The 13,237-nt window shown below is 34.4% G+C and overlaps 1 protein-coding gene across 1 annotated transcript in view; it reads left to right on the top strand.

Annotated features, from left to right (window-relative positions):
* LOC145693162 (uncharacterized) overlaps positions 1 to 9,872 on the top strand; it is a 44,933-nt gene extending 35,061 nt beyond the window's left edge. Inside the window, exons 2-3 of the mRNA XM_081768915.1 lie at positions 128 to 302; positions 6,143 to 9,872. Coding sequence (XP_081625041.1) covers positions 154 to 302; positions 6,143 to 7,532 — 1,539 coding nt within the window. The 5' untranslated portion in view covers positions 128 to 153 and the 3' untranslated portion in view covers positions 7,533 to 9,872. The remainder of the gene's footprint in view (positions 1 to 127; positions 303 to 6,142) is intronic.
* Positions 9,873 to 13,237: the final 3,365 nt, after the last annotated feature.

The following is a 13,237-nucleotide window of genomic DNA, read 5'->3' as shown; positions in this document are numbered from 1 at the left end:
AACCATTGAAAGAACATAAAGAAATGGCGTAAAATTAGATTACATGAAAAGATCTTAACTTTTAATGCAATTAAAATTTCCAATGTTCCATTGGGTCTAATGTACGCTATCCTTCTTGTATTTACAGGCAAAAAGACGCCTCGGTCATATGGAATGGATCCTCATGGCAAAATCGTGGAGGCTGGTGTCCTGATCCTGTGCGATATTCTTCTTATCATAGTCTTTTTCATTGGCACTGCATCCAATATTATAGTGCTCAGTGTCTTCTATCGCCGTCCTGGGCTTCGAACGCTGTCTAACAGGTGAGAAGATGAATCTATTTACCAGTGTTTTTTGATATATCATAATAGTCTCAAACTGGAATAGATAAAGGGTCACTTTATATGAAGCAATTTATACGAAATATATGACGTCCACCACTAAGCCAAAATATCTAACTGACCTATTCTTAAGAGCTCTCATGTTCATAACTACTTAAGGTAAACAGAACAATAATATTTGCCGAGCATTTGCCAACTAATCCTGTTGCCAACGTAGCTCCTATAAGAAAAGTGAAATTGCAATTAGGGGTGCACATTCAAAACTATCGAATAATGACGGTAAATTTGTGGTTGGCCAGCTTAAACTACGATAGGCCAGCGTATTTTTCTACTATATTTTAACGGTAAGGGCAACGTATTTTCAATTTTATTTCAATAGTGGGCCAGCGTATTTTTCAGCTTTGTTTTAACGGTGGGCTAGCGTATTTTCAACTTTATTTTAACGGTAGACCAGCGTGTTTTTCAACTTTATTTTAACGGTGGGTCAACGTATTTTTCAACGTTATTTTACTTTTGGATTTACCAATCATGCTTATTATCCACTCATGTAGGGCCTATCACGTGTGCTGCCAAGGCTATTGCTAAAGCATGAGATCTCAATTTGAGCTAAGCCTATTTTAAAAACAATTGTTTGTAGGCTTCATAAAAGACAACAGTTATAAGCTAATGTTACGGAAGTAGCGGTGTTAACTATATAGACTGTTGTTCCTTCACGCGCCTGGCACATGGTTGTGTTTTACGAAATAGTATAATGTTTGGTAATCATCGCTTTTGATTGTGGCTTTCATACTTTAAAGCCTCCCACTAATAGCTTAGTATATCTTTCCTTCTCCGTAATATTAAATCAGTACTTGATCTTGCATAAAGAAAGAAAAAAAAACTACGAAAAATTCTAATCGAAACAAAACATTACAAAGTATGAATGTCAATGTACACCACGTGAAGGAATGTGATTTGTATGGCGTGATATTTTCTCAATAAGTAATAAAACAGGAAGTGGTAGTAAAGTTTTACCACTTTCGGTACTAGTAGAGACATTAGAGTGGAGATTAAACATGTTCTTGGAACGCGTAATTGATTAAAGAAAACAGCTTTTCACCATCTGTTACCGTTTTTAAACTTACACTAATCAACGTTAGAACCGGCAGTGCCTGATTTCTACTACTTCTGGTTTGAATAGGGGGTTAAGAGAAAATATTATACATATTCCTAGAACTCTAAATTGACTGTAAAAAAAAGTTTTTCCTTATCCCTTGTCATTTTACTCTATGTAGATCGACACTGATACCAAAAGTTTTAATGGATTTCCATCACTTCCGGTTTTAGTAGAGCGTTAATGATAAAGACGAAATGCATTCTTGAAACGTTTAATCGATTGCAGAATACTGCTTCTCGCTGTCTATTACCATTTTTTTGCTGTATAGTGATCAATGTTGAAACCGGAAATGGTTAATTTGTTCCACTTCCGGTTTGAATATCACCTCCATCAAACGAACTTAATTCCTAAGTTTTGAATCTTTACGTCCTGGCTAAAATTGATGCTAATATTCTTCCTAAAATTGTAGTTAAGGTAGTTCTTGAGACTTTTTTGTCTCTCAGACAGACGCAGAGAGACAGCGTAAATCTGTACAAATAAAAATGAAAGTGACTATGTTTGTGGCTTAATAACTCTTGAACTACCTGACCGATCTCGATCAAATTGTCAATATAGATGAGTTTCGAGCCTGGGATGGGTTTTACCATTTCACTTTGATGGTGCAACTTAGGGGACGGGAAGGGAAAGATACGTAAAAATGATCGAAAATGACCGACATTAGTGTCGAATCCATAGTTTTCGGGGTTGCTGAGATGAACAGTGACACTTCCGATGCCGTTTAAATCCAAATTCAGCCCCGCAACTTGCGGGAGGGGGAGGGGGAATATATAAAATGATTGAAAATGATCGCTATCATAGAGCACTTCAGTAATAGTAAAAAGTTACTGACTAACGGAACATGTTACTATTTTTTCTTATTTTAACACAGCGAAGCAGGCAATTGATGCTAGTATATTTTATAAATCTGATGAAAACAAAACAATAAAAATAAATAAGTAATAATATTTGAAATACATAAGTAAGCTCTTGAGATACGTATAATAGACTAGATTAGAAACATTAAAAAAATGTTATTGTTGACCATATTCCTTAGGAGTTCCCTATGTCCGGGTGTTAAGAGCGTTGCTTTTAATGCGTCTGGTCCCAATTCAATTTCAAATCTCTGACCCAATCATGAAACAATTGTGTACCTGGAATTAGCGAAGTCCAGTTCTTAAACTAGAAATAGTGAGGATGGATATCTAATAATGTGCTAACCACGCATCGCATAACAAATCATCCAATTGATCAACTTTTTCTTCTTAGAAAGTTGTCATTCAGTTGTTTTCCTTCTTTAAGTTTGGTGTTCCTTTTCAGCACTGTAGCTGTGTTAAATTAGGTATAAAATTGGAATTACCGACCGTAATGTATGTATCTAGTGTTCTCTCACCGGGAATCAAACTCGAAAATATGTGCACCAAATGCGCACACAGTTGCCATTAGATCAGCTTACTTTTCTTTCTATTTGTAAGGTAATCAGTTGCTTCATTGGTTAGTAAGTTTTTTTTTTTTTTTTGATACTATTGACATTTCATCTTCGAGATAAAACCTATCGATATGTGTTTTAAAAAAAATACATACTTAGAAATCCTGTTTATAGGAAAGGTCAACATACTTGATACTCGGATTCAAAATTTTCCCTCTATTGCATCTATGTATACTCAAAAGCATTATTATTTAACTTGTTACTTAATCGTGATGTGTTATCACACGAGAAAATATTGTAACAAGCGTAACATGATCAAAACATATTTCGTCACAGTAGTGATAGTATACGACATACGCGAGAGTACTCAAATGAGGAAAAACATTGCCCTCGACCTTACTGTTGTACAGAGAATTCCTACGTCAATATTGTGAAGTAACAGAGATGGTCAAAGGATGTATCAACATAGGATAACCAGTTCAATGTTATTAAATGCAAGCACGAGTCTGGTACTAAGTTTCGTAGCATGCAGTCTCCCTCAGCGCATCATTGGTGAAGGATCATTTTACAATTTCCAGGATCTTTGACAAGAAGCACGTGGTCGTCTAGGAATATTGTTTTGTAGTTTCATCGTCATACGAGGATGGCACGGGCTGGCAACGAAAGAGGAGTTCTCACGTCAACAATACATACTCCTCTTCTTAGAACTCTATCATGTACAGTATATACAATACATATCTACAATATATACAATACATACAACATAGAATACGTGCTATTTCGGAAAACAATTTCATACATGTGAAGTGAAATTCAATTTTTTCCTTTAACCTCATTTAGTGCGCAATTACTTTTTTAAAAATATTTTCTAGAATTTAAACACGGAGTACATGATAACTGAAATCGATGATCCTTTCGAGTAGCCCAAAAAAGTCAGTGGCCGGATAAATGAATTTTAGTTGGGAGATGTATGATTAGCACAGCTGCTCTCTTCACCGACATCTCTTGAGTTTTTTTTTTATTACTGATTGAAACATTAAAAATAAGCGGACACATGTTCTAGCGTTTTCGAAAATCTCCTCTCTATGGAGAAAAGAGGAGAAACTAAAAATTTCTTCATATTTTAGTTTCTCACATTCTGTTCATAAAATGACGAAAGTGGGGAAACAGTTGAACCGTTAAAATGAATTTTTAAACATAGCGCTTGGGTTGATCTAAGCCTGTGCTATTGCACTTTGATTGAAATATATTTCCTAAAGATGGAAGAAAATTCAAATATATATCTTTCAAATATTCCTTAAACGTATTCTTTGCATGCGTTTCAGCTAGTTATTTCGTAAACGTGAAGAAAATTTAGCACTTCAAAGATTACCAATTATTAGCAGAAATCTTAGTGTTAATTAAGTAAACTTCTCGTGAGTTCGAAGTGCTTCCTGTTGCAACTATTTGCGTTTAAGCTATAAACTCATTTCTGGGAAGAAAGGTTTCAACATCTCTGTTTTTTCCTGTAAACAACATTATTAAGCATAGATATATATGTTGAGATAAAGGTTGAAAGAAAAAACACTGGAGAGTGCCTACACTTCTCTTAAGTAGGTGATAATCCTTTATGAGTAGGTACTTTTGATTTATGTTGTATCATCGGTCTTAGAAAAAATAGGCTATTAACTTGATATCTCGGTGGTTTCTATATGCTTCGATATAAATTTGGAACTAGAATTAAAAATGAAAAAGAAAACGCAGTTGAATTTCCCTTCTTCTTTGATTGAATGAAAAAATTACTAGTTTTTTTTCTAGTTAAAGATAAGAAAGAAAGTTTGTTCCTTTTCAGTCCAAATTTTACAAATCGATGGTTTTTGCTATTTCAGTGCAATTGAATGTATAGTTTGTATGATTTTGTATTTTACGTAAATGAATGAATTACAAAAGAAGTCTTCAACTTTGAAGTAACCGATAAGTTATTCTCAAATATCTTGTATTGTGTTAGTCTGTCGAATCATTTCTAATGATTTATATCACGATCTCTCTCTCTCTCTCTCTCTCTCTCTCTCTTTCTCTCTCTCTCTCTCTCTCTCTCTCTCTCTCTCTATATATATATATATATATATATATATATATATATATATGGTAAATGTGGTGAAAAGTGCTTGCAGTTGAAATTGAAGGATGTGAGGTCCTAGCGTGATACAGGATAGTTGAAACCGACTAAGAAATATTTTAAGTGTTCATAGATAAAAATGACTATAATTTTCGTATTCATAGTTAGGAGAAAATTGCATCAATTTGTAAGACTTCATCATTCATTACATTCGACATTGCCATGTAACATTCATTACCTGGGTTTATCTCGCAAAACTACTAATCTTGTCATATTTTTTTATATATATACAAATCGTAGAAATACAGTACTAGAATTATAGTAGAAGTCATTTCTAAATACTAATACTGATACCTCTAATTTGCCATGGTTAAGGTTTGTACGGTACAATTTTAAAATGTTTGATTTGAAAGTTTTTCTCTAGTATTACAAGACTAGTAGTTGTAAGAAATAAGACCTTTAAAGTTGCTCTAATAAAAACAACTCATATAATTATATAAATAATAATCCAAAGTGATATATATCGCACATATATCACATATTTAATATATACATATATTGCATATGTTTACTTTGAAATGTTTTACATATATTAACAGTGTTGAGTATCTGTATCATTCTTTTTGGCTCATCAATTTCTATGGGGAATTATTTTTTCTGTTTCGTTTGAAATGAACTGGAATTTTCATTACGTTATTTTACTGATTTCTTTTCTACATCTATTTAAATATCCCTTATTTTGTTGAAAAGTAAATTTTGTCATTGATTATTACATGTAATTTTACTATGTAATGGTCAAATTTGATTTTAATAATATTTAAATATGTATCTTATGCAAATTCTTTCCGAATAAGCAAGAGCCATTTAACTACTCTTCAAGAACAAATCACGTCAATAAAATTGTAGTTCATTTTAAAAGAAACAGAAAAATAATTTTCCCTCACATAAATCAATGAGTTAAAAATAAATGTACTGTAAGTACACAACACAGCTAAGTAAATGAATATATACAGTATATGTAAGGTATGTTAATTTCTATAATCTATGATAACCAATACCGACAACAACAATAATCGATTTTTGTTGTTTTCACATTATTATGATTCTCATTAGTTTTATTCAATAATTGGTCTAATGACGTTCGATTTTTTTTCTGTTTGCAGATTTGTGATCAACCTTCTGGTAACTAACCTGCTGTCCTGCTGTGTTCTACTTCCATTGGTTCTATTGGACAATTTTCGAGGACATGTGGACGATGCAGTTACTACGCTATGTGCAATCAGCGAAGGAATCTCCTCCGGCCTCTGCACGGCGTCTATTTTCGCTGTTCTCCTCATTGCTGTGGACCAGTATTTTGCAGTCGTCGATCCTCTTCATTATCATATGAGAATAAATAAACTCCGTTCGGCTCTTATGATAATTGGTGTGTGGACATTAGCTGCCCTAATGGGTGCTTTAGGTGCTATTGAAGTTGAAAATGGTGCGGCAAGTATGTGGCACGCGTGTGGAATTGAAAAGAACTATTATGCATCGTTAACCCCAACTGCACCGTCGTCAAAAGAGTATTTATCGTCCTCAAGTTTCACAACTATATATAGAACTTGTTTTAATATTGCATTTTCGGTATTTATATTCCTAATCCCTGTGTCTCTCTTGTGTTGGATATATGTGAGAATATACTCAGCGGCACATAGAAACAGTCAAAGAACACGAAGAAATAATGGTTCTAGTCCAAATAATGGGGTACAACATGACAATTCCCATTTGACAGTAGATGCTTCGCATAACTCTCAACCCCTTCTTCAGTTACAAGTTATTCAACCTCATAACCACTCACCCACGGGGCGTCACTCTCCAACGAACAATAACAACAGCCCTAACGGGACAATGATGACTCCGGCCATTTCGAGAAATCCATCTCGAGCTGCAAGTGTTCGTAGTACATCTAGTCAATTTGTAAACTCTTTGAAGTATCGTATTTCTAATGCTAGTCTCTTCCGGTACCGTGAGGAAGCCAGAGCTGCAAGGATATCGGCATTAGTGATAGTGATGGCTCTTGGCTGCTGGCTTCCGTACTTCATAACTTTAATTCTTCACGCAGGCATTGTCAAAACTGTAGTACCTCATTATGTAGATGCTGTGAGTTTGACTCTCCTTTCTAGTGGAGGTCTTGTCTCACCGTGTTTGTTCGCCTATAGAAATAGAAGACTCCAAAGAGAAGTCCGTCGGCTGTTTGGACTTCGGGGCAAACCAAGATATCATCAGGGACAACAACCACAACCCCAAAAAAATTACAGCCACACAACGCTAGAGCTTCTGTCCAGTTTGACGGAAGGCAAGTTGACAGATAGCTCTTCTACCAAATCTAATTGCAGAAAGTTCCTTGTTACTTTCTACGGAAGGACAAAATGGAACAAGTCACCCGAGAGAGTGGCGTGTGATTTTGTGCCAGAAGGTGCTCTTCATGTGGAGACATGTCGTAGTTCATTCTCAAGTGGTACAACGCAAGGTACGTCATCAACAGACACTGAGAAACATGACAGTGATGGCTGATCTTAGGAGTGTGTGAGACTGAAGACGTGCTGAATTCAACTCAGTGAATGTGCCTAGTTCAATAAATGAGTGTTAGTATTTGTTTATATGAGCGTTTACTTGGGTCACACGGAAATGATTGGGTCTAACCTGATCAGGAAACGGTTGATAAAGAGTCTTTGTAGTGCACTGGATTGAAAAATACGTGATGTTCTTTTGAACTAATATTTTGGGAAAGTATATCATAGATGATTAATAGCTTTTGTTTGGGCATCTGCGTTCTTTGACCCTTAAGATATCTTATATGGAAATAACGTAAGGAAACTAAACCCTCAGAGTATGGAGACTAAGTCATTGAGTGTTATTCCTGATAAATACCTTTTATGACTTGCTTGCCTCTATCACTGCTTTATCATGAATGGTGGCATAAGCCGTCGAGACAACCATCTGTCGATAATCTGTTCACTTGTACTTACAGTATAACAACGACTGAATGCCACATGTGACTTTATCATTTTCGAGTGACCCAAATACAATCAAAAGTTTTTTTTTTTTTAATAAGGAAAGTATTTAATATGTACCTTAAATTATTGGTTTTTTTTCATTTCTTCAACAAGCTCCACGTGTTTTATAATTAAAGAAAAGAAATGTTGGAACAACAGGTTATTAGTTGTTGTTTATTGGCGTAATAATTATATCTCATTTACAAGGAAATATTATTCTGTAAGACTTAAGAAACTTATTTACATCTGGCATCTACTTAATGTAAGCAAAGAAATGAGATTGAACGAAAGAAAGAACCAAGTCATTATGTGTTGGAATTCATTTGCCTACTATTTAACGACATGTTTTAAAAGATTTAAGTATTGAGTTGTAAATGGTACTTAGTAAAACAGGAGACACTGTGACTCATGGGTAAAACATGTTCTTCTAATACGAAAGATCTTAATTCGATCCCAAGCAACGTCAGTTTTTGATGTGTCTGTGGGTTTTCTCGTGTCCTCCTGCAATATTCGTATCCTACCAATTATTCCGTTATCATTCACTTGCGCTCCTTATCGTACAAGGAATAATTGTAGGACGTTAATTACCTCACTTTAATAACAGAATAATTACCCTGTAAAGACATTGAATTGTGTTTCTTGTAGTTTAACTTTTATTTTAATTTATTGAAAGTGACTTTGACCTTTCTTTTGTTCAACATTTCAAACCATTCATTATTTTAGAACAGCATATTGGCATATATTACACTTATATACCAATAATGCTCATTTATTGTGAAGCATAATAACATGTTCCTCAGAAGTATTTGGAATAATTTAATTCCTAATAAACGCCATACAATTATTTTATGGCCAGTTCAGAAACTGTTTTTACCTGGTGTTTGCTGACAAGCAGTTCAGTAAAACTCCTGAAGTTTGACACCTTTTTCATGTTGAATATCTTTCAATTTTATATACATACATTTTTCTAGAACCGAAAACACTTTCTACTCTTATTGGGCCAAATTTCTTTATCTATCAGTAAATAGTTTCCGAAGGTGTCTAACTTGAAGGTGCTTTATTGTATATATATATCAATAATATTTTGTCATCTATGAAGGTACAAATACATTAATCATTTTGCCTCTCAAACTTATGCTTTTGTTTAAAGACTGTTTAAAGAAATCCATAACATTTTAAAAGTTTCCTACAATCATCATTAATACCATTATTTTATATTTCATAATTTAATACATATGTGTTGTCACTGCACTGTGTTATTTATATGTTGTAAGACTGTTGTTATGTTAAGGATATGGTATACCTTGACATTTTGGATAACTTAAATAGTATTTTTCATTATTTAACAAATCAAATTTTTAAAAAAGAATCACCGTCTGTTAACATTTTTTTCTAAATCGTATGTTAATGTTACTCTAATATATAATTATTAAAGTATTATAATAACGTACTTTGACCAATGTGTAATGCTCAAGTTTGCGTCACACAGTACACTCACTATTTTGAAAAGCTAAAATGTTTCCTTTCCTTTAGCTATTATTTCGTAAATAGCTCTGGATATTGTATGTGCATAAATGTTGTGCATGCATGTTTTTTTACTGTAAAAACATAAAACAATGAGATTAAATGTGACGTATTTTAATGGAATATATTTACATATTCCTGTCTTCATAACCACCGAACAAAATAATTATTATTACAATGTACGTATTATTGTTGACTCCAGTTAACAATGTATTTAACGAAGTATGTGTGTGTCAGTCATTGTTGCTGAAAAGTATTTTGGTGTAATTGTTATAATTATTATTTTTGTGTATATTTACCTTTTTTGTAAATAAAACTAACGTATATTTCAGTACATAGTAAATTTCTTTTCATATTTATACATAGTTGTGTCCCCTTAATTTTACCCTAATCTTGTCCACATTCCTACGGTTATTTAAAAGTGACTATTACTGACGTAGGATGTTAAGCAATTTAATTTCGTACCACACACAGGTAAATACCATTTTGCATTGTAAAATTAATGATTGCTTAATGATTGTTTTGCAAACTATGAAGATAGAACGTCCTAAAAGTGAGTTTATCCATGTACACAGTTGGGTCTTCTATTTTATAACATACTTGGTTTAGACCTTGATGCGTCTCTTAAACTTCGCGTTGTTTCAAATTTATTATTTTCCATAGTTGTTGTGGTATTGGCAAAGACTCGCAATAGGACGATAAACTTTCTACACTTTTTTTTAATGTTTCCACTACAATTGGAGCATTTTCACACACTGTGCTGTTGTATACTTCGTGTCATTGCAGTTTATAACATGTCATATAACAGGATACTTACTTAAACACAACAAATTCACCATAATCACAACAAAAACCAAGTCTCAACTGTGCACAAGAGATAACGAGTGCACTGTTGTCAAAGTCATACAAGTGATCAACTCTATCGCCCGAACGTATCGCTCAGTACAAGTTCTATTATAATACGTGTAAATGTAACTTTTGGGTAAATTTACTTTTGCGCCACTCTATATATTGAAGCGAAACTTAGGTCTGCTAAGTTTCCACTTTTAATAAAGAGATAATAAAAGGAAATGGAACACATACTTGGGATGCTGAATACATATCAAAATCCCGTTTCTGATATATGTTGCTTCCTCTCTCTCTCTCTCTCTCTCTCTCTCTGATCATTCAATATTATAGCTGGGTAAATAAGCAACATTCTAGCTTTAACAGAGAAAGAAAAGCAGACCATAAATTCATACCAACAAATAATTTCTTGTCTCTGTGCTAGTGCTTGTCAACAAAAGGATATAAGACATCACCTACTCTATGTAAATTCATAGTTCAGATAGCTGAAATGAATATAAAAATGGCAAGACATTTATTTGAAGAGCTCTGGAAACCATTATTGAGTTTTACTTCTAAATCCCGCCACAGAATGACATCAGTAGAACCCACAGAAGACTCCAGTTCTACCACTACAGAGTTCATTCAAATTTTCCGGGACCTCGACTTTGCTGCACTACTTGGTGCCTTCAAGATGCCACATCTACGCCAAGCTAAAGACACATTCAGCAAAAATTCCATTTTACTGGAAATACTAGCTGCACTAATTATCCCACTTGGTCAAGTATTGGATGGGGAACATTTAGAAGACCATGCCAATTGGTGTTCTCCTATTGATCAAGATCATGAACTTATTCAGAAGCCGGCTACCCACACTGCAGCCAGTGCATCAGCAGAATGTCCTTTCTTCATCAACTCACAAGCATTGACATCATATTCGAGGCAGGGGCTTCAACCAAGCTCGGAACTCCACTAAGAAGAAATCGTCATATTCCGTTCGACATCCTCAAACCTTCTTTCACACAAAGACAACTGTATGATTTAGTACTCATTGCAGTAATCGAGATTCAACAAATAACTATATTAAAGTGCAACTTAAAAATAGTGACATTTTATTAGCATTAAGCAGACGAAATAAGAAGTTTATCTATTATTTATCATAACTGTTTCCGCTTTGACTAAAATAATTTCTGACTTATTAAAAAAAAAACTTCGCAAAAGAAATGTCATCACTTTAATCTCAGCCTCTTTTGTCTTAAGGTACAAATAAGATACAGCCTCTTGAATGGCAATTATTTATAAACTAATGTCTATTAAATGTCTACCACATCTTATACAGCACCAATTACAGTGAAACCTTTATTAAATTAGTTGTTCTTAGTTGGTAAGAACATTTTCACTTTGAAAATATGGGTAGAACGAAGTAGTAGAAATCTAGTAATTTTTTAAGAGCATCTATTTAAAAGTTTAAATCTGACGATCTATTTCTTCAGAGTTTGACGTCTCTTTTCATCATTAAGGGTAATAAACAAGCACGACCTATTGTGGTAACATAGGATTCAAACTGAATAAAGTAATACATCATTTGTAAAATATGTATTGAAACTAACGAAAGTGCTACTATCAGAAATACTACAAAAAATCAAGTGAAGATATCTCATTTATCTTCTCTTTCAAAGATTTTTGTGAATCAATTAATGATAGATGGGAACATCACTAAAGACCGAATTTGTGCGCTAAAGGAAACTAGAGAAATAAATCTATGATAACAAAACTTATAGAAATAAATAAATAAATAAAACATGGTTGATGTGTATATATAAATCATGATACAGTAGTTACAAAAACATGATATTCCACCGTTATTTCTTGAGAAACTGTAGGAGTAGATGAGCTGATTCGAGACAAGATTCATGTAACTTCACTGAAAGATTTTTAACCGATTTTAAAAAGTAGTTCATCGTCCCACGTTTTTATACCAAGGCTAAGGGAGAGGGTGATGATGAGATGGATGGTAAAAGCGGAATGACGGAAGAGGAGGAAACGGGAAAAACTGAGAAAGCCCAATACGGTATATGTCCATCACAAAGTCCACTTGGTGGGAGCTGGGATCGAACCAGGGGCCCAACACGCCAGAGTAAATGCTCATCCCGTTTACCACTGAGCCATTGCGGCTCCAATTTTTTTTTTTAAAAAAAAGAAGGAAGAGGACGGTCTCATTCTACTTGTTTATACAAATGTGTATATACTCACCAGCCAAATCATTATGACTATCCACTACTTTTTGAATGAGTCGTTGTTCTGACGTAAATGTCACGGGGCAGCACAATCTCTCGCCAGACGGTGACAGTTCTCACTCGATCAGTCAGTGCATGCAGTGGGAAAGGCATGCGATATATCAGAATTTTATAGTAGGCAGATTGTAATGATCAGACGACTGGAAAAGACCATGTCGGAAACAGCGAGACTCTTCAGGTGTTAACAAGCTGTAGTAGTGCTTTCCAAAGGAGGGAAAAGAACAGTAAAACCAGTACCAAACGACAAGACGTGGGGCAGCCACACTGACTGTCGAAGTTGGTAAAACAGGCTGAGATGCAAACTGTGGCAGAGTTAACAACAAATTTTTAATAGGGACAAGATACGAGTGTGTGCGAGTGTGTACGAGCACATAGTTTACTGTACACTATTAAATATGGGCCTCTGCAATCGACGGTCCACTAGTGTACCAATTAATAGCACGGCATCGTCGATTAGGACTGGAATGGACACGTGTTCATTGTCATTGGACCGCTGAGTAATGGCACAACATTGCATGATCCAATGAGTCACGATATTGCCTTCATCACATTGCTAGCGGGATCAAAATCCGTCGTC

The sequence above is a fragment of the Thermobia domestica genome, chromosome 8 (assembly GCF_964235325.1).
Source record: "Thermobia domestica chromosome 8, izTheDome1.hap1.1, whole genome shotgun sequence".
NCBI lineage: Eukaryota > Metazoa > Arthropoda > Insecta > Zygentoma > Lepismatidae > Thermobia > Thermobia domestica.
Note: the sequence above shows the minus strand (reverse complement) of the source record. Positions and strands in the feature narration are given on the sequence as shown.